The 22,692-nt window shown below is 30.4% G+C and overlaps 3 protein-coding genes, 1 long non-coding RNA gene and 1 pseudogene across 9 annotated transcripts; 2 read left to right on the top strand and 3 right to left on the bottom strand.

Annotated features, from left to right (window-relative positions):
• Positions 1–267: 267 nt before the first annotated feature.
• Positions 268–2,144, top strand: LOC136997238 (putative nuclease HARBI1; annotated as a pseudogene).
• On the bottom strand, positions 2,134–4,414 carry LOC136997239 (uncharacterized). The gene is made up of 6 exons (XM_067347747.1): positions 3,915–4,414; positions 3,538–3,751; positions 3,326–3,466; positions 3,139–3,228; positions 2,864–2,917; positions 2,134–2,777 (listed from the first exon to the last, which is right to left on the bottom strand). Exons 1-6 carry the CDS (start codon positions 4,089–4,091, stop codon positions 2,515–2,517), a joined length of 939 nt encoding a protein of 312 aa, XP_067203848.1. The 5' UTR covers positions 4,092–4,414; the 3' UTR covers positions 2,134–2,514.
• A 2,371-nt stretch (positions 4,415–6,785) lies between these two features.
• LOC136996871 (glucose dehydrogenase [FAD, quinone]-like) lies at positions 6,786–13,020 on the top strand. Its single transcript, XM_012369751.2, has 2 exons — positions 6,786–9,144; positions 9,261–13,020. Exons 1-2 carry the CDS (start codon positions 7,261–7,263, stop codon positions 9,393–9,395), a joined length of 2,019 nt encoding a protein of 672 aa, XP_012225174.2. The 5' UTR covers positions 6,786–7,260; the 3' UTR covers positions 9,396–13,020.
• Positions 13,021–13,186: 166 nt separating this feature from the next.
• On the bottom strand, positions 13,187–15,163 carry LOC136997243 (uncharacterized). The gene is made up of 2 exons (XR_010888059.1): positions 13,371–15,163; positions 13,187–13,264 (listed from the first exon to the last, which is right to left on the bottom strand). It is a non-coding gene; the product is annotated as an uncharacterized lncRNA (long non-coding RNA).
• A 788-nt stretch (positions 15,164–15,951) lies between these two features.
• Positions 15,952–22,525, bottom strand: LOC136997240 (uncharacterized). 6 transcript variants are annotated; one of them, XR_010888040.1, is made up of 7 exons: positions 21,915–22,525; positions 17,214–17,415; positions 16,939–17,091; positions 16,572–16,711; positions 16,262–16,355; positions 16,105–16,197; positions 15,952–16,000 (listed from the first exon to the last, which is right to left on the bottom strand). XR_010888040.1 is itself a non-coding variant. In XM_067347753.1 (7 exons), exons 4-7 carry the CDS (start codon positions 19,000–19,002, stop codon positions 18,203–18,205), a joined length of 543 nt encoding a protein of 180 aa, XP_067203854.1. In that variant the 5' UTR covers positions 19,003–19,029; positions 19,100–19,571; positions 20,506–20,762; positions 21,915–22,393; the 3' UTR covers positions 17,728–18,202. The 6 variants fall into 6 exon arrangements, 2 of the variants coding, with proteins under 2 accessions (XP_067203854.1, XP_067203853.1); XR_010888039.1 differs by having other exon boundaries at positions 16,296–16,355; XR_010888042.1 differs by lacking the exons at positions 15,952–16,000; positions 16,105–16,197; positions 16,262–16,355; ... (1 more) ...; positions 16,939–17,091; positions 17,214–17,415 and adding exons at positions 17,728–18,393; positions 18,466–18,561; positions 18,735–18,885; ... (1 more) ...; positions 19,100–19,571; positions 20,506–20,762 and having other exon boundaries at positions 21,915–22,407.
• Positions 22,526–22,692: the final 167 nt, after the last annotated feature.

Genomic DNA, 22,692 nt, shown 5'->3' with positions numbered 1-22,692 from the left:
CTTTTAGGAAGATTGTAACGAAAGATTACAGTAATATTGCAATGTAATGAATTTGCAATAATGCATTGTTATTGCAATCTTAGAATAATGTTGCATATATTTTTATTTATTCGGACATTTATCTGTCCAATTTTTGAACAATCAGTTCAATATCTGAATTCCCTGTGTTGAGGTCGTATCAGAAAAATTAAACTGATAAAAATAATTACTATGTCTTTAATCTTACTAGCCACTCTTTGCAAGTTTCATATAATCATCATGACTAAGGCCGGTATTCATAGTCCGTTCTTATATCCAAGATTGTCTTAAGCATGGACTTAAGATGCCATCTACATTCATAATCATAAATTAAGATTTCTTTAAGCATCGCCTTAAGCTTTACCTTCATTAAGATGATCTTTTTCTGTTATAATTCATAGTAATGTCTTAAGTATGCTTAAAACTAGTTTAAATTCATAATCAAATAAGACAGTCTTATTTGTATCGAATAAGCTCATGTTCAGAGAAAGTAAGGTTATATTTTTAAGTCAACATCGTACATTACTTAAGATAATCTTATTTTTGTAAGTAGTTAATAACCTACTAATATATTTTATTAATAACCTACTAATAATCTAAATATATTATAAATAGAGAGATAATGGAAGAAATTAACGATATCGAAGACATCGAAGATGATTTTGAAAATGTGGAACGTGTACGAAAACGATATATTCGTGATGGACAAAACCCTTTTGAATTTTACAATAATTTGCAATTTAAGAAACGCTATAGATTTAATAAAGATTCTGTTCTGTATGGTATATTACCAAAAATTGAAGAAGGATTAGGAAAAATTAATAATCGTGGTCTGCCGATTCCACCAGTAATGCAACTGTTGATATGCTTGAGATATTACGCAACTGCAAGTTTTCAGGTATTTCCAATTAGAATATATTTATTAATATTCTACATTTTATTGTTATTAATAATTAATAAAATAATAAAATAATTATATATATATTTAATATTTTCAGCTTCTTCTCGGTGATACAATGACTGTTTCACAACCAACAACATCAAGAATAGTTTTTCGTGTAAGTTTATTAGTTGCCAGCTTGCTTAAGGAATATATAAAAATGCCACGGAATTCAGAAATACAAAATGAAAATTGGCAGTTATTTAATAATCTTGGAAAAGGGAATGGAGCTATTGGTCTTCCTGGTGTGGATGGAGCTATTGATTGTACTCACATAAGATTGGTGGATACAAGATCCAAAATGTAAATGAAATTTACAGAAATAGAAAAGGATATTTTTCACTTAACGTGCAAGTATGTATTATTATTCTTGTTTATTTTTAATAACTATTTTTTTAATGAATAACATATGTATTTATATACAGACTGTTGTTGGGCCTAAAATGGAATTTTTGGACATTGTACCAGAGTGGCCTGGTAGCGCACATGACAGTCGAATTTTTCAAAATTCTTTATTATATATACGATACATGGAAAATCAGTTTGATGGTATACTTGTTGGTGATAGAGGATATCCATGTTTATCATTTTTGATGACGCCAATACCAAATCCTAGAACCAATGAAGAAATAAGGTTGAAATTTTCTTTCTCTATTTCTTAATAGTAAAAAATATTTATAATTAAATTGTATTAATTGTATTGAAAAATTGTTATATTCTATTAAAAAATTGTAATTGAACTAAAAAATGTTAATAATTAATGGATAAAAAAATTAGTGTATTATAAATTATTTTATTATTGTAGTTACAATAACATACAGAGCAGAACAAGACTAATAGTGGAAAGAACTTACGGCGTATGGAAAAGACGATTTCCCTGTTTATCACGAGGACTAACAACAAAACTAATTACTTCTACAACAATTGTTGTAGCATGCGCTGTATTACATAATATGTCATTAATTTTTAATGATGTGTTACCGGAAGATAATGATGAATTCCATGAAGATGAAGAAGAAGTACCTGTACGTGAACCTAATAATGGAACGTTAGATGGATTTGCTACTCGCGAAGCATTAATTGCTCGTATGTTTCATTAAAATTATATATGTATATCTATATATTAATAAGATATTGTTGTATAAAGTAAATATAAAAATAAAAGTACGAAATAATTATTATTGTATCCATTACGTTTTATTTATTCATAACATAATAACAAAGCATACAGGTACATTGGCTATAACTTTTATAAATAAAATAAAATACTTTATCTTTTCTAAACGCTTTGTTTTAATGAATAACAGTAAATATAATTTCAATTAAATTTTAAAAATAATACTGAATTATTATAATAGTAATACATAAAACAAAAGAAATTCTTATTGTAATAGAACGACAGTCATAGTAATAAAATAAATTATTTTTTGGTAATACTATTATAATAATAATACATAAAACAAGAAATTCTTATTATAATAGAATGACAGCCATTGTAATAAAACTAAAATAAATTATTCTTTGGTAGTACTCACTATCAAACTAAAAAAAGAAGATTATCTTAAATTTTGTTTTTCTTTAAGTAATAATTCTGATAATTCAGTGGTAGCAGTAGCCGCACGAATTTCTAAAGCATATTTTTCTTTGAGATGATCTATTTCAAGTCTTTGTATTACTTCTTGATGTTGTATCTTTAAATTTGCTATTTGCTCTTCCTGTTCAATTATGTGTTTGATGCGTTCCATTTTTAATTGTTTCTCGTCAACATTTTCTTTATTTTCAAATCCCGATTTTTTAAGTTTATTCTTTGGTGTAAGCACTACATTATAAAGAAAAAAAATTTATCATTACAATTATTACACTTGAAATACAGAAATAACGATAAAAATATGACGAATATCTTACCAATGTCTATATCCTCCATTAAACGTTTTCTTGGTACACTTTTTGATGTAGATTCTTTTTTGGCAAAAAAAATATATACATATATTAGTATTGAAGATTATATAATAATGATAAATATATATGTACAATCTCTTATTTTTTAATTTCTTGGATTTATAAACAGAGATTTTATTTTCTAAAAAATTACTAATAAAATTATATTTATAAAATTAATATAAATATAGTAATAAATATAGAGTAATCAATATAGTAGAAATAGCATTGATAAAATTTACCTTTACTGTTAAATATTGCACGTTTTGGATTTAATGCTATCACTTGTGCATTACTTGCTTTTTCAGCATCATCGACTTCACTGCTTGATTCTGTAATATTGAATTGTATTGTGTCATTATTCAATACTAAATATAATTTACAAACAAATATATTAATAGAAAGTATCAGTGAAATTAGTAATTAAACCTTTCATATCAGGTGTTTCAGTAGATTTATTAGTGAAAATAATTTCCCCGAAATCATCAACAAATGAAGATTCGTTATCTTGATTTTCAATCAATAATTCTTCAGGAATACAATCGTCATTTAGAATTCTCTGTTGTCGTTCTAAAAAAATATTATTCGTTACTTTTACTATTTTTTCGATTATTATATTAATAAAATAAAGATGTAGCTACCTTGTAATATTTCATCTGACATATTTGATGAAAATAATGTCGGTGCTGTTGTCAACAAATTGGGTGCTATTGCAGCAATATCAGGATCAATTTCAGTAGATGAAGATTCAGGACCACCACCTGTTAATAATCGTGCTTGTTTTTCATGTGTAAGGGCATCTCTCTGAGTTGATTTGAGATTACTCCATAATTTTTTGAGTTGTTGAATACTTCTCTGTAATTTATAAAATTATTAAATATTAAGAAGTAAAATATAATCTAAGTAAAATTACCTTAACCTCACATAATGTCACATTAGATTTTTCTCAAATATAATTAATATTTCTATTTTACACAATTAATATAACTAATTAGAAAAAAATATGTAGATTTCTTACCTTGCTTGTAATAATAGATGACATATTATATGAATCACAAATTTCATTCCACGCTTCTTCTTTATCTTTTAGTGTTGTAGCATCACTTTTTTTTCTTTCAATAATGTGTGAATATTTTGTTAAAATTCGTAAAAAAAATTTTTTTTCCGTTTCAGTATAATGTTTTTTACTTGCCATTATTTTTCACTTTTACTTAAACAATATTAAATTATAATATACAACATAACAATATACAAAAATTGGAACATGAATAAAACGTATATAGACATGCAACTTGTAGAATTTTTCTACAAGAATCTTTTAATATATCATACATTTTATTGGCTGATACATCAGAAAAATTCCGAAGATTGTCGAACGCTAAATAAGATTATCTTAAGCATTAACTTCATTAAGAAAATCTTAAGCAAAAAGAAGTATCAATTTCTTTACAAAGATTGTCTCATTTTGAAACTATGAATACATGATACCTTAAGTTGAGCTTATACAAATAAGACAATCTTAGTCAAGAAAATCTTAAGACGATATTTAAGATTGGACTATGAATACCGCCCTAAAACTTAAATACGAGATAGATTTTGCAACGCGCGTCGCATAGCGGTAAACGAACGAACTAGCAATTACCGAATATTGCTATTGCAATGTTACTGGAATGTTGCTGTCACATTCTCATGAAATATTACAATTACAGGTTGCAATAATGTCTCAACAATATTACATTGCAACTTGCAAGATTGTAACATTGCTGCAATGTAATTGCAATGTTCTGTGCTGTATGGGCAGTAAGAGTGACTTGATGAGGTCCTTTCTTAAAAATCTCTTCTTTAAATACCCCAAGCACTAATTTTCGAACTATTTGTATTATTCATAAAATGTATTTATATCTCATGTTATTTATTTTTCTCATATTATTTAGAAATACAATAAATAACATATATTTCTTATAAATGTAAAATAGTGTTTTTTTATTTTATTTTGTTTATATTCCTCTCTTGCATGCACGCGCGCGATGAGAAAAAGGTATAGAAACTTTTAGAAAAGTAAAATATTTTTAAATCAAGGCATTAAGTGAAATTAAGGAAAAAGTGACACAATTAGCCAGAATTTCTCGTTTATACAAAATCATATACAATTGCGTATGACTATATCTGAAATTTGCTTCTTACTTATATATGTTTATACATGATGCAAGACTTATACATAATCATATATTAGACTAACAGAGATTCATATATAATTATATATAAAATATTGTGGACATTATATATAAGTATGTATAAAAAGTACTTACATGTAATTCTATACTGCAGTCGCTCCATTTATATATATATATATATATATATAACGTTTTATATTTCGTCATGTATAATTATACATATTTTTACACAATTATGTAAAATATTGTATAATTCTATTAAATGCTACATGATTATATATGAGAAATTTTTTACCGGGTAGAAGCTTTTATTTTTAGAAATTTTGCTAATAATCTTTCCTTTATGCTCATACCCATACAACAATTCGACGTTCGATGGATGTCTATAGGACGTCCCACTCGACATGTACGGACGTCCAGATGACGTACCAGACATGTTCCGAGAACGTTCAGTAGATGTCATTTATACGTACAATGTACCGCCCTTAGACGTCCTCTGTACGTTCTTAGTACATCCTTTGTACATCTTTAGAACGCCGTCGTATGTTGTTGGTACGTCGTTAGTACGTCATTATCGTGACGTTACTACGTCTTCTATACGTCTTTAGTACGTTATTGTTGTATTTTATTTAGTAAAATATATTTTCATGTCAGTAAAAATAGTGTAATTAAAAGTAAACAAATATTTTATAATAATGACAAAAACAAAATTAAAACGCGCATATTTGTTTACATTTTATACTATTTTTACTGACATAAATCATTTTTCAAAAAAAAACGTCCGTAAGAAATCCATTATGTTACGTTACAACGATGCACTAATGCCGTACTACGAAAATATGTTGTTTAAGTATGGGTATATACTTGTACTTAAATGCATACAAGTATAAATAACGGACACCAATGCAATTAAACTATAAAATACTTTTTTTATTTTAATTGAAACACAATATTTAAATAGAATTTAAATTTTTTATTATGAAACGCATTACACATTCTTCTCCTGTTTTTTTAGGCGATCTGTCGCTCGCCGGAACCAATCAATTATTGTTGTTTTGATCGCACGATCGTCGATCTTTTTGTATCGGTGTTTCACAGCCTCTGTAAAAGGAATAGTGACTATATTACAATTACGTACAATTATGTACCCGGGCATAATAATATTGCACGTTATACATTATATATATATATATATATATATATATTTAATTATTAATGAAAATAAACATTATTTATGTAGCAAAGAAAATATTACTATTTTCTGAGAGGTGCTTCAACAACCCATTTATTTCTTATATAAAACACTCCTGCGCCAGAGCTATCGGCGGCTCGGCCGCCAGCGGCCGAGCGGTAGTGGGGGAACAGGAGACGTCGTCTCCTGAATCGGCCCGAAATTTGCAACTAATTCCAAGCGCTGCTATACAGCTATACAGGGTGTCCCAAAGTTCGCGGTCCAACCATCGTGTACAGATAGAGCGGGTCAAACTGAATAAGTAAGTCCTTTACCACTTTGCGAAATTTTCAATAATTAATAAAGATCCGCCAATCCGCGCAAGTATTCCCCGAGCGCCGAGCGCGCGGCGAGTAAGACCCACCCACATAGCATAATACAAAGCGCGGCAGTGTAGTGTGCGTAGCTAGCCAAGAGAGCGTCCCTCCCACCGCTCTGCCGCTCTTTGTATTATGCTATGCTGAGTGGGTCCTACTCGCCGCGCGCTCGGCGCTCGGGGAATACTTGCGCGGATTGGCGGATCTTTATTAATTATTTTCTAATTAATTATTAAAAATTTTGCAAAGTGGTAAAGGATTTACTTATTCAGTTTGACCCGCTCTATCTGTACACGACGGTTGGGCCGCGAACTTTGGGACACCCTGTATATGTGGTTCTCTCTCGGCATGCAAAATTAGTGTTACGATATAGGACCGGTTGTATGCGCGTTGTGGTGCGGCTCTGTACATGTGCGGTGGTGGAGATCCAGTGCCGTTATATGTTGTGTGTTGACCGTATGGTGAAACGTTTTGACATGAGAAGGTTAAGTGACTACAAATAAGGTAAGATTTATTTATTTACAAGCATGGAATCTACGGAGCCAGCAGCTAAAAAACCAAGAAGTAGAAAATTTCAATCAATTTCAAAAAATTTTGAATTATTTTTAATGTAGCGGGGTAACGGTGCCTTGTTTAACTTGTATGAGACACTGTACTGACGCCGTATTGCCGCACATGCGCATACAACCGGTCCTATATCGCAACACTGCAAAATATTCAAAAGGCAGCCGTCATTTCAACATGTCGAACAGAGTACTTCTTATCGGTGTATTATTTACTGCAATCCTATCGTTAAACGGGCAACTGCCGTCGAACGCGTATCAGAATTTTAACAATAAAACAAGAACATGGAACATAGGAAATTTAGTGCAACTAGGAATCGAATCGCTCAGTTTTCTGTGGGAAGGTCAACGTTTTTTAGAAGAAGAAGTACCAGATATGACTCCGCAGCTCGGAACCATGTACGACTTTATAATAGTGGGTGCTGGCACAGCCGGTGCCACGCTAGCCGCGAGATTGAGTGAAGTTCCTCAGGCAAAAGTATTGTTAATAGAAGCTGGATATCGCGAAAATTTTTTTATGGACGTCCCATTATTAACTTACTTCTTGCAATTGAGCGACGATATCAATTGGAAATCTCGAACTAAACCTTCAAAGAAATACTGTCTTGGTATGACTGATAACCGCTGCAACTGGCCCAGCGGCAAAGTACTTGGCGGCAGCAGCGTGTTAAACTATATGATCGCCACTAGAGGCGGCGCCGAGGATTACGATCGCTGGGCTAAAATGGGGAACGAAGGCTGGGCTTACAAGGATGTTCTCAAGTACTTCAAAAAACTCGAAACAATCAATGTTCCAAAGCTGCAGTCAGATATTACATACCACGGAACTAAAGGACCATTACACGTCTCTTCTTCGACATCCCGCACACCGTTAGCGGAAATGTTTTTACGTGCCGGGCAGGAGCTGGGATATCCGATAGTGGATTACAATGGGAAGAACATGATCGGATTCTCGTACGTACAAAGCACGACCATGAACGGCACCCGTATGAGCAGCAATAGAGCGTATCTGCATCCAATTCGCCATCGCAAGAATCTGCATGTGAGCCTTCAGAGTACGGTGAAGAAAGTGCTCATCGATCGTCGTACGAATCGAGCAATTGGCGTGAAATTCACGAAACACGGTCGAATTATTTCCGTCTTTGCGAGCAAGGAAGTAATCTTGTGTGCGGGTGCCATTATGTCGCCTCAGCTGTTGATGCTATCGGGTGTCGGACCTTCCAATCACCTCGCTGATCTCGGGATTGACGTTGTTTACGATGCACCGTTCGTTGGTGAAAACTTAATGGATCATGTAGCTTACGGCGGCCTGACGTGGATGGTAAATGAATCGACGAGCTTACGATTGCAAGATGTAATAAACCCTGCTTATCCATATATATCAGATTTTCTTACGAGGCGATCGGGACCAGGTGTAATTCCGGGTGCGTGTGAAGCACTCGGTTTTATCAACACGAAGCGGCCAAAAGAACGCAGTGGCTTAGCGGATATCGAATTTATGTTTTTCGGCAGTACTATTAAAGGTGATCCTATTCTGCCTATTATAATGGGTTTTAATGACAAAGTGCACGACATATGGTGTAAACACCGTGGCAAATATGGCTGGGCCACATTACCGATGTTGTTGAAACCGAAAAGTCGTGGGCGGATAAGATTGTTAGCTAATGACATTAATGTTAAACCGGAGATCACGCCAAATTACTTTGACGATCCCGAGGATGTCAAGACGATGATTGTCGGTATTAAGAACGCGATAAGCATCGGTCAGACAAAGACAATGCAGGCATTCGGTTCAGAATTATTAAACGACACTCTTCCGGGATGCGAGAAGTACGAATATGATTCCTATGCTTACTGGGAGTGTGCGGTAAGGACATTGTCGTGCCCAACCTATCACTATTCCGGGACTTGTAAAATGGGGCCAAAAGGAGATGCCACTGCTGTTGTCGATCCGGAATTAAAGGTAGCGTTTGTTAAAAATAAAATTAAAATTATTATGAGAGATTTGATAGACGTTACTGCGTTGTAATTTATATGCTTTATGAATGATTTATGAATTAAATATGCAATGTTTTGCAGGTGATCGGTGTTCAAAGGCTAAGGATAGCAGATGCATCCATCATGCCTGAGATTATATCGGGGCACATAAATTTACCCGTTTATATGATCGCCGAAAAAGCGGCAGATATAATCAAGGAAAAATGGGGATATTAAAAAAATTCGATTTATATTAAAAAAATATTATTTCTGAGCGTCCAAGTTTAAGCTGTAAATTTCTCAGTTTTTACAAAGCATTATATTTCAAGATTTACAACTGTAACCGTACTTTAATATTTAATAATATTTATATCTAACTTGAAAAATACTTGAAACATTAAGATGATGTTTCACATTTCCGCTCCTAAGAAAAAATAAAAACTTTTATGTGAATTCGACAATTCTATTCGTCGAATTCACGTCAAATTTTTACTTTTCACGTTTTCGCTCTTAGGGAAAAATTACATCAATCGATGCCCTGCACATTTCGGTTAATTTTCGTAAGCTAACGCTTACCGGCTGCCCACTACGTCTTGAGACAACGCATGCGGCGCTCTGCCTCAGATACGATGCATCTGTAATACGGTAAGATTCCGTATTCCGACTGCTAAATATCAATGTTTTAAAATCGATACGATCCTTAAAATCTTTTATTTTTTAAATAATTAATTCAAGAACAAAATTTCAATTCTCAATTGTAACATTTACAATATAATAATCCTAAAATATTATTAAATTACACTCGATGAATTATATTAGACTTGTTAAATGTTCTTCTAGAGACTCTTCTCAATTTATAAATTAATAAATAATTGTTAATTTAAAGTTTTATAAAAGATATTTTTATTAAAAGCACGAAATACTCATGGATATTATTTATTTACATTATGTAATTCTCTGGAGAAACTGAACAGCTTTTCGAACAGATTACTCATTCGTCAATCCTTTTTAATTAATATTTCACTTATTATTGCGAAAATTTGTAAATTGGTAAAGGACTTTTCTGTTCAGTTTACCGCGCTGTACTCGTACACGAATAGCAGTCTATCATTCTGAAACATCCTGTATGTACCCAGATAGCATAGCATATTCAAAAGACGTCCAGAAGATATTCCAAAGATGTTTTTGAGACGATAGTATATCCTTTGGGTATACCAAGGTAAAATATACCTTTCTCATTAGAAATACCGAGATAGGGATAACAATCCCCCCCAAAAAACATAAAATAATTTTTTCTTTGTAATAATGATATGTATAATTTTTTATTTTTACTTGACGCCATTTTCTAATATCATATTTTTATAAGTACACACAGAAAAATACATACTGTATTTAAGTAAATATTACTTGTTTGAAGTATTTCATAAGTTCATATATCCGCAAATCTATCGTAAGTTCATCATAAGCATCAAATTTATTCAAAATGTATTTTAGATCCTAGTAAGTTTAATACTTTAATCAAGAATATTAAATTAAAAAAAGAATTCTATTTGCTTATTATATAGAGTCGATGGAAGAAAACCATATGTTTTAATAAAGATATCTTTTTTTCTTGAGATAAACTCTTCCTTTGTTTGAACCAAGTATTATATTTACTTATGTAGAATAATTACTTACTTTCAAATAAGAGAATATGCCGTTACAACTGAACATATGCGATTGGTAGAGGAAACAAAATGTGCAGGTTCAAGAAAGAAATGTTGATTTCAAGTATCTGATATTCTTCACTAAAGAATTATAGTAGGCTAATTTATTGGAATAAGAGTAATTACTTGTTTTGAGATAACATTGTTGTGCGGAATATAAAAATCTTATTTCGAATGATAAATTTTGTTCCTAGAATAAACATATTTATTTGAATTGAAAATATGGATTTACTTTAAACAAAAACAAATTTCTTGTTTCAAAATTATATTCCGCTATTTCTGATTCTATTGCATGGAATTGAAAGAAATACACTAAATTTTTTTGATCTAATAATTTTTCTTATATTAATATGTATTATATTAACTACATATTTTCAATTCGAAGACATACTCAGAATGCAAAGACATATTTAAGAACAACATTTTTTTTTATTTAAGCAAATAATAACATAATTTACATACAAAAGCTATATTACAATGTATAATTATTATGTAAAATTATTATTTAACCCATGAATTCCGTTCTCGCATAATTGAATAATACTACATATTTAGAATTATTATGTAAAAATATGGACAATGCATATGTAAATAAAAGATCAGTTATCCTTAAGAGATCGATTTGAAACGGATAAATATCTTTTATCTCATATGCATTTAATGTTTCACTAAAATAAATAGTTTCAGTTGCATGAAATAAAATGTATACAATTTTGTCAATGACATATATCTCATCAATTATCCTAAAGCGTGGAAAGTATTCGTCTTTACACTCTAATAAAATAACAGATTTTTTCTTATAAGTTGTTCCATGAAAGATAACTTCTGAAGTGCACATAACTTTTATTTCATTTGTATCAACGTCACGTAAAAATTTTTCGAAAAGAGTTGCATAAGTAACCGTGTTCAATATCATAGTTTGTCCATGTTTAATTTTGTCGTTATTACTTAAAAAAGTTTTTTAAGGGGCACCTGGAAGTGTGCTAAGTAAAGAGGACTGTAGCGCCTGATGTCTGTAAGCCAGGGTAAATAGAATATTTTTGAAACAACAAACCACTGGTATTAATGACTTAAAATATGCATGTGCTGCCTCAAACCGCATACAACACTGCTGTCGAGGAGGTCCGAACTCCAATATTTGTCTCGGTATATGAACCAAAAAATGAAATTTAGGTGTAATATGTCCTGGATAAAGGTGATAAAAGCGGGTATGATGAGTTTCAATCATTTTGGTAAGTATTGGTACTATTTCAATTTTTATCTCGAATGCAAGGCAAATATTAGTTATTTGCAACAAAAGAACAAAGTTTACAAGTCTTATATACACTTCATCATCATCACTATTCTCTATCCAATCAGCAATTAAAAAGGGCAATGTGTGAGACAGAGCAGCCATTTGAGACGCACTTTGTTTCAAGTTTTGGTTTAAGTGTATTTCTTTTATGGGTGCTGGTTTGTCTCTTTGCAAGTGACCAAAATCGAATCTGTCAATTCTACTATTTAGTTTATCTACAGAAAACATTTTCTTTATAGATATACAAAAATGTAATAATAAACGACACTCTACTTGAAGAACGCCCTCGTACAAAACATGCATCTTGCAAGAGATATTTTGTTACATCAAACCCTGGTATGTAAAAGAGAGGAGAACGCTGATTTACACCATAATATTGTGCCTAAAAGTCATTAATTCTTTGAACACTTTGAGGCTCAGTCACTGCAGCAACATGATCCCTATGCATATCTATATTTCTCAGGGTAAAAAAAGATTCAGTAAAGTAAATTTTTATTTTTGCTTGTGTTGTCATACACATGCGACAAGGACGAGTTGCAGATACAGATTCTTTAAAGCCCCCCCGGTAAAAAATTTCTCATACATAATTGGACAAAAATAGTACATATCTAATTATACAAAATTATATACCGAATTTGTCCATACATAAATAGATACACTTATATATAAATGAATATAAATATATATAAATATATATAAATATATATAAATATATAAATATATTAATATATATATTTATATATGATTATATAAAAGTGTGTATGAGTAAATATACAGTTTCTTGTTTTATTTTGTTGTGTTTTTATTGCACAAACATAAAGTACATAATCATACATCATATATATATATATATATATATATATATATATATCCACTATAAAATAAAAAGTATATGTATACAAAACAAAACGTTATTAATAATATTTATATATATAGTAAAATATAAAATATGAATTCTTTTTTTTAACACAGAAAATAAAGATTATAACTTAATAGTTATTTGGCTTCGCGCTTAAGTTCTCCAATCCTTTGGGATAACGTTCTCTCAAGATCTTTGGTACGAACATATGGCCACTTTTTAAGTTTTCCTATTGCTTTAGCATATTCTGAAAGAAAATAAAAGATAAATCACATGTTCTACAACATAACAAAATACCAATAAAAATATTTTCAGTAAAATCATAAAATATAATAAAACTTGATAAAATTTACTTATGATTGTAAATCTAGCAATAATATCGATATTATCATATTTTATTTCAGTTTGCTTTCCTATATTACGAGGTGAATAACCAGTAAGAGTGACTTGATGAGGTCCTTTCTTAAAAATCTCTTCTTTAAATACGCCAAGCACCAATTTTCGAACTAAATGCGTTGTCTTTGATGAAGAACCAAGAGCATAATGTAGAACCAAAGATTTACAAAAAATATCATTTCCGAGTAATATCATCTATAAACAATGAAAATAATGTGAATTTAAAAAATTCATGAATTTTTTAATAATTATATTTAATTAGTGTATAATATTATAATAATATAATAATATACACGAATTTATATCTGAGAAAAAAAAGAATTGTTTTATTATTATAGTAAAAGAGAAGCTACTTGCCATAATTATTTATATTTATATAATAAATTTTCTATGTATAGTTTCTATTTTATATATACATATGTTTATATATACACTCACCCGAAAAAAAAGCGGTACACTGAAAATGTGGGAAAAATTCATCAAATTTCAACTGACGATAACTTCGTAAATAATAAAGATAGAAAGTTCTATAAAATATGGAAATGAAGCTAAAAATCTCTACTTTAAGAATCAATTTATTTCAATGTTGCAAAATAAATTTATTGAAAATGGCGGATGACAAAGCGCGAGCATGCAAAATTGAAAAATAATGGTTCGAGTTTGCGACGGTGCACGGTATAAACAAAAAATTGTAGCTTATTGGGATCAAAAGCGTACGAAAGTACAGAGTCTCCTCTTTAAAATGCTTTTTTATGCATCTCGATACGATGATTTTTCGCCGAGAGATTCGCATTTGAAGAAAAAGGCAGATTCTTACTTCAAATGCGAATCTCTCAGCGAAAAATCATCGTATCAAGATGCATAAAAAAGCATTTTAAAGAGGAGACTCTGTACTTTCGTACGCTTTTGATCCCAATAAGCTACAATTTTTTGTTTATACCGTGCACCGTCGCAAACTCGAACCATTATTTTTCAATTTCGCATGCTTTTGCTTTGTCATCCGCCATTTTGGAGAAAATTGTTGCACATTATTGCGTTATGAATTTTCGAACACTAGACATCCAAACTTTTAAAATGGTTTTTAAAAAAAGGCTCCTGCTAGCTGTATTACGTGCCGAGATATTCAATTTTGAACCAGACCGAATTGCAAGAATAAGAATTCCGTGGTCATCAGCTCCGCGGTATTTTAAAACTCCAAACTCTTTCTTACGGTTGTACGTGTCAATTCTGCTTTTAGCGTTACCCAGGATCAACGGCGTGGACGTGGCAGAAATCTGATCCCGTGTGTGTGTGTGTGTGCGTGCACCACTGGGATAAGGACCTCATGGCTCGTCAGGTCCACGATATTTAACGACTCCAAACCCTCCCGGTGGTGCGTGTACAATTGCGTGTGCGCGCGCGTATATTAATAATGGGTATGACCTCCTCGTGCGCGTATTACCTCATTCATGCGACGAGGTATACTCCTTATTAGTGTTCTAATTTCAGACTGCGTAATGTCATTCCACTCTATTTCAAGAACTCTTCGAAGTTCTGGCAATGACTGAGGAGCAGGTATATGATTTCGTACTTTTCTGTTAATATTGTCCCATAGGTGTTCAATGGGATTTAAATCTGGACTCATTGCTGGCCATTCGAGTCGATTTATGCCAACTTCATCGCAGAAATCAAGCACTTTTCTCGCAATGTGCGGTCGAGCATAAACAAAAAGTCAGGGCGGAGAAATCACAAAAGATCTGCAGACATCTCTTTCGGATGCAAAAACAATTGATTGAAAATAATGGTTCGAGTTTATGACGGTGCACGGTATAAACAAAAAATTGTAGCTTATTGGGATCAAAAGCGTACGAAAGTACAGAGTTTCCTCTTAAAATGCTTTTTTATGCATCTCGATACGATGATTTTTCGCTGAGAGATTCGCATTTGAAGTAAGAATCTGCCTTTTTCTTCAAATGCGAATCTCTCGGCGAAAAATCATCGTATCGAGATGCATAAAAGAGCATTTTAAAGAGGAGACTCTGTACTTTCGTACGCTTTTGATCCCAATAAGCTACAATTTTTTGTTTATACCGTGCACCGTCGCAAACTCGAACCATTATTTTTCAATTTTGCATGCTCGCGCTTTGTCATCCGCCATTTTCAATAAATTTATTTTGCAACATTGAAATAAATTGATTCTTAAAGTAGAGATTTTTAGCTTCATTTCCATATTTTATAGAACTTTCTATCTTTATTATTTACGAAGTTATCGTCAGTTGAAATTTGATGAATTTTTCCCACATTTTCAGTGTACCGCTTTTTTTTCGGGTGAGTGTATATATATATATATATATATATATATATATATATATATATTATAAATGTAAAAATATAAATACCGTTTCTCCGTTAAAATCCTTTCCGTATAATTGATGAAGTTGACGTGGAATATCTGCCAAAGGTTCTTCTATATCATTTGTTATATTCGGTTCCCGCTCTGACTCTACTTCATTTTGAGAGTGTACAAATGGTGATTCAAGTGAGTTATGTTGCAGTATATTTGAATGCGTATCTTTACAAGATTTTTTTTGCGAAATATTCCTAGGTTCTGTAAAAATAGAATATAGAATTAAATGTACAATCTCAAATTTTAATGTAACATTATTAATGTATATTTGAAAAGGATGATTTAAAAGGAAGATGATAAATGACCTGCTTCAAACGATGCTTTATTTTGTTTGATTTGTTGATAGGTATCTGTTACATCTTTCAACTGTTTCCTGGTTGAATCTGTGCTCATACATGCTAGAAGAAAATATTATGTTAAAATAAAAATTGCATTTATCGTATTTACATATTATACACATACTTCCATTAAAGAAAACATAATAATAATATGTTACTTCTATTTTCGAACTCAGCATGTATGTTTTCGTTATCTTCATTTCCAAGTGATTCAATTCCTATAAAACACAAATACACACATTTCAGAGTAGTAGTTTTTCTTATAAAATAATAGTGTATGATTCGTATTATATTTGTTCCATTTTTCAAGCATGATTGGCAGGATACAGAAGTTTCTTGAATTTAAAAGAATGTTCTATCCTGCAGCTAATCAATACGCTTAAAAAATTTATACGATAAATATAATAATATCTAAAACTTAAAATGTTTCTTACCTGATGTGATGGTGATAATGCTCTCTTTTTTTTAGGAGAGTATGAAGATGAGTATTTGTTTTTTCCATTTCTTCGAGTCGTCTTAAAAGTGTAGCAATTGTTGAGTTATGTGCTGATTGAGTAATTGATTGATGTTGTGTCTACAACAATATATAATATCTTAATAAATAATATTAATATATTGGATCAGTACAAAAGTTTGTGCCCGATTCGTATAGATGACTTTTTATTTACAAATCAGGCACAAACTTTTGCACTAATCCAATATATTAATATAATTTAAAGACTAGCACATTATTATTATTCTTATTATTTAACAAATAAAAAATTTATATATAAGTAATAAATAGCATAGGTTGTTACGAACCAAATCATGAGCAATAATTGTATTATTTTCTGCACAATTATCATTAGATTTTTGTGATCTATCCTCATCTGAAGAGTGTTCTGAGGATGAAGATAATATAGTAGTAAGCTGTTGCGTTTTCGCATTGCACACATCACTAGCCTTGTCTTTGTTCTATAAAAAGTAAGTAGTACATTAAAATATATACTAAATATATTACTTAAGAAAAGCACATTTTCTTTCAAAACTCTCAATTTTGCAAACATGCAATGAATCATAATGTATTGTATATTTACAGTCTTGTTTTTAGCGTTTCTTTTTTTATTAGATATAGTTTTCTTTATGGCAGGTAATGGTGGCGAATATGGAACATTAGGAACTCTCTGTCGTTTCATTTTCTTTGGTAAATGTCCATGTACTGATTTACAAACTTTAACAGTCTCTTTATCCTTTTCTATTGTTTGCTTCCTCCACACCCCGATAGGAAAATTGTGGAAACTTTGCACAATAATGACATCATGATTTGACAAAAAATTTCTCACTAATTGCACTAAGATGATTCGCCATAACGCAACAGTTTTGTCAGAATAAAATTTAGCAAATACATTTGTCAAAAATTATACAAATCCAATTTAGTATATAAATATTTTATAATTATTTCAATATTTGAAAACATAAAATCTCAACCTTTAATATTTGTGACAATTTAATGCAGTAAAAACATTTCGCAATATTTGCAGCAAATTTTAAGGAAATAATTTAGCTAATAACAATTAAATAACTATGAAATAATAACAATTAAATAAACCGTTTATTTATTTAATTAGCAAGTTTATTTATTTAATGAAGTACATTTATTAAGTACATTCAGTATTAAATACATTTTATATCTTATACATTATATTGTCTTGTACATTATATTATTTAGTACATAGAATTTTAAACAAAAAGTAAACTTCTCGAAAATAATTGTATATAAATATATTCCTGACACTCATAAAGAACGTAAAGCATAAACTTATAATAATAAGAAAAAACTTTTAAAACAAAAAAATTCTTAGTTATTTAGAAAATCTTAAAATTTCGATTACAAAAATTAATATCTTAGGAAAATAATTATAAAATGTTACTGTTTTCATCAAATTAAACGTTTTCAAAACCTTTCTTTTTCTTACAATATTTTCTTTTAATTAAAAATATGGAGATAAGAGTCAGAAATTACTAGATGCACGAAATGGAAGTTATTGAGTAAAATTATTCAATAAGAAATAAAAATTGAACTATATTAATTTATGATATTCAAATTTTCTTTTACTTTTTCGGTTAAAACCCTTCTTTTTCCTTTTTCTCTTTTATCATTTTTTTCCTTTTCTCTATTCCTTACTCGTTGCTTTGCATTGCGAAGTCCTTCAGTTATAGCTTCTTGAAGTTCTGTGACCATTGGTTTGGGAAAATTGTTGTTCCTTGCTAAGGCTTCTGAAAATTACATTTTCTTTCTTAACATAAACGTATTAATTTTATGCACATAGTATATGATATGAAATTTACCATATATAGCTCTTGTTAATTTGCGACTAGCAATTTCTACTGTATTTCCATATCCACTCCATGTAATATTCACGGAAAAGTCGTCTGTGATACTTTCTTTAATCATAGCAGTTACACATTCTTTAGGGTTTAATCCACCAAGGAAAATAAAATATGAAACCTACAAATACAAATAGAAAATAAAAATCATAGAAAATAAAAAATAGGAATTTTATAAAACCAAATTTAAAAATTTAATTTAATTTGTTAAAATTAGTAAAGATACTAACCGTATTTTGATATTCTTCAGTAGAGCAATTCTCGAATTTATCTAAACATTCAACCGATTGCATCGGAAAGTATTCCGGTTTTTTCGGAATTGATGTATCGTTATTCCGTTTTAATTGTAAGTTTATTTCGTTTAAATGCTGCTCTTGATTTCTGCAAGTATAAAGTAATTTAATAACTATATAAATATTTTAAAATTTTATTTACTGATAAAATATTTAAAGATTACCTAAGGATTTTGTTTATTGCGTGAAAACCTCCTTCGATCATTCTGAATATAAAATAACAATAAAATAACTTTGGTTATATTTTTATATGCAACAATATTTAATATAACATAATTTATATGCAATATAAATAAATTTACCTTTTCAATTCTTGAATTATTCCTGTTTTTATTGCATTACTATCGTGACTGATACTATGTTGATCATTTGCCGATTTATTTTGTAATTGTTGAGTATTATTTACTTGTTCTTGTGTATTATCTTGGACCAATAGTGTTTGGATTTTTACGACTAATTGACGTTTTTAAATAAAAATTTCTTTTCAAACATGACATTTTTAGACTTAACGCACAAATTATGAATATATAAAAAATGAGAATTTTGTTAAATTGTGTTATAATAAAGCTGACAAGGCTGACCGCATTAATAGCACATAAACAATACATAAATACAATAAATGTTCTTTGAAAGGCACATTTCACATCTACAAATATTTTATATACAAATATATGAATGAACAATAATTTTCAAAAATACTTTGATAAATGTTATTACGTTTTCTCACAGAATATAAAATATTGTTATAAACACCGCCAAACAAGACAATATAACCTGAAAAAATATTTATGATATTATACACGTGCAAAGATTAACAATAAATAAATATAATATTCTGAGTAATATAATCTTTTATATATATATACACAAACAGCACAAAATATTCGGAAAATATTCTAATAAAGTTCTTCCATATTTTTAAGAATATTCTTTCCAAATATTCTTACTACCACACGTTATTTTACACTGCGGGGGTCCTCGGATTGAGATCTCCTTTGTAACATAGTTATAGTTTAGGCCTACATAAGATTTCTAGTAAAGCGGTTTGACTGCATGGGCTTTGGTTGACCATTAGCAGAGCTTCAATGTTGCACTTTTAACCAGTACTTTTGTAATGGCACCTTTTTACACGCCACTTTGCAATAAATTTGAACAATATTTATCTATATCACAAATTTATATATGCCTACCAAGTTAAAAATAATACACAATTGCCAAAAGTAACATTACTAGTAAAACGCAGACAAATCATTTATGTGTAATAATGATTTTTGCCTTTTGCGTAAATAATAATGTTAATTTTAGCAATTGTGTATTATTTGTAACTTGGTAGGCATATATAAATGTGATATGGATAAATATTGCTCAAATTTATTGCAAAGTAGTGGGTAAAAAAATTACATTACAAAAGTGCTAGTTAAAGATGCAACATTGAAGCCCTGCTAATGGTCAACCAAAGCCCATGCACTCAAACTGTTTTACTATAAATATCTTATGTAGGCCCAAACTAACTATGCTTCAAAAGAAATCTCAATCCGAGGACCCATGCAGCGTAACGTGTGGTTGTTAGAATATATGGAAGAATATCAGAATATTATTGGAATATTTTGTGCTGTCTGGGTCTATATATGTATTAAAAATGTTAATTATGTCATAAAACAATATTATAAAACTATATAATTTAAAGAAAACATGAATAAATACATACGTGTTATGTATTCGGAATGTAAGACCTTTCTAGCTTGACACGTGATTATAAATTACACGTATTCCTTTCGATTCAACACTCATCACAATCTTGATTGACTCTTATTTTCCGAGACACTTTCTTTGTACAAGACTTTGTACAGTTCTTTGTACAATACGAATTAGTATAACGAATAAGACGCCACAACGCCAAACAAGCCACAACGTGAATGCACGTGAAATGTGAAGTCAGGCATGCCGGTTCGTAACTGCCAACTGCTACACGCAGACGCGCACACATGGAAAGAGCGGAAAGAGCTTCATATATACGTGTGCGCTCGGCGCAGGCGCCGCTGAGCGCCGAAAATGATATATGAAGACACGTTAACCGATTTATTTTCAATTTGCGTATTGTGCCTTATTCCCTCCACTGCCGAAGCGAGCGAACCGCGTTTTTGTTTGTAGCATCACTGTTTTCGAAAACTCAGTTTACATGCAACCCATTGGAAACTATTTCTTTATTTAAAATTTTGCTATACTTAATGTGGAATGTTTTATTTTGTAATATTTTTATATTATAATTTAGAAATAATTGTGTATTTCTTTAAGCATTACTTTCATTCTTTCAAGCACAATTATATTCCTATGTATTTTAAACATAATATAGCTGAAATATTTTTCTCAATTAGTGAGCAATTTCTTTCTACACTTTTACTTTGCAAATATACTGCTAAGATGATTCGCCATATCGTTATAGATTTGCCGAAATACTATTTAGTATTTCATTTCGCAAACAATAATTAATATGGCATAAAAGATCAATATTTTTACATCTATTAGTTGAAATATATTTACATAATTGCAAAACATAAATTGCCTATAAGATTTCGTCATATAGTTTTAGAAATGCTTTCCTATTGGGGCATTGTTAGATCATTTTCATCGTCTATGATACGATAATATTTAGAGAATTGCAATTCGTTCAATTATACTTGCTAGACAATATTTTCAGTAATGACTCATATTCATAGTTATATAGCCGATATTCATAATCGATTGTTATATTAAGATCATCTTAAGTACAATTTTAACATCATCAACTAATCACAGAGTGGTATTATATCTCAAGACATTACTGAAGACAATCTTGAAATAAGATCAGATTATATAATATCGATCATACTCAAATAAATAAAACCAATAATCATGAAATCGCTAATTTATGTCAAATAAATCAATTCACAATAAATAACGCCAAGTAATGCAACTTCAAAATATTAGTTTCCTACTTAACAATGCAATTATTACGTATATACAATATATAATGTATATTATGTTATTATTATTGAAATATAGAAAATAGTAATATTGAGGTTATATTTTAATTGGTGTTAATGGTTAGGAAATTTATATTTGAATTATATATTATACCTGAACGTTCAATGACACATCCTGTATACATCTTGTTAGAATGGAAGAATTGAATTTCATCATTTTTTTTTACGCCATCCTCAAAGATCGCTTTGTTTTCCTCGATAATGAGATAAGAATGGTCTTCCTTACAATTGAAAGATTCGTCTCAATCTTCTGATAAAAAGTAGTTCGACCCGACACAATTAATTTTAAACGGCTGCGACGGTTACGTCCTAGACGTGACCCCGGATATTATGTTTTATTTATTAAAGAAAATATATATTAATGAAAACGGTAATTGAGAGGATGGTTCTGGCTGATCAAATAATATCGACACTGGCTTTACGTGATTTTTAACAAACTGTCTTTATGTAGAAATATTACAACTTTGTGAAAAACGACTAAGTTTCGATTCGACTAATTCGGCCCGACTGTCTCTCTATATTTTCGATTGTGCGACTGTTCTGGTTGATTCGGCGATAGAGAGTGCCTTCTCGTTCTTGTGTTATCTATCAGGTCGACTCGCTAGAAAATTCTCGATCATTTTATCGGTTACAATTTAACAAGAGGAAAATATCTGGAGCGGGAGCGCGCTCGCGCAGAATCGATTATATCGTGGAGCTGCTATCGATGCTCTGGCTGCCGTCTGCTGGCGCCAACTATCGGTAGTAATCGGTTGCATCTTACACAATATACAAGAAACATCGTATATAAATTTCTTCTATAACTTATTATTGTCACAAATGACACACGCTATTACAGTTATTACAAAAAATAAAATGCTATATGGTTATTT

This window comes from Linepithema humile, chromosome 1 (genome assembly GCF_040581485.1).
Source record: "Linepithema humile isolate Giens D197 chromosome 1, Lhum_UNIL_v1.0, whole genome shotgun sequence".
Lineage (NCBI taxonomy): Eukaryota > Metazoa > Arthropoda > Insecta > Hymenoptera > Formicidae > Linepithema > Linepithema humile.
This window is presented reverse-complemented; position numbering and strand designations above follow the sequence as displayed.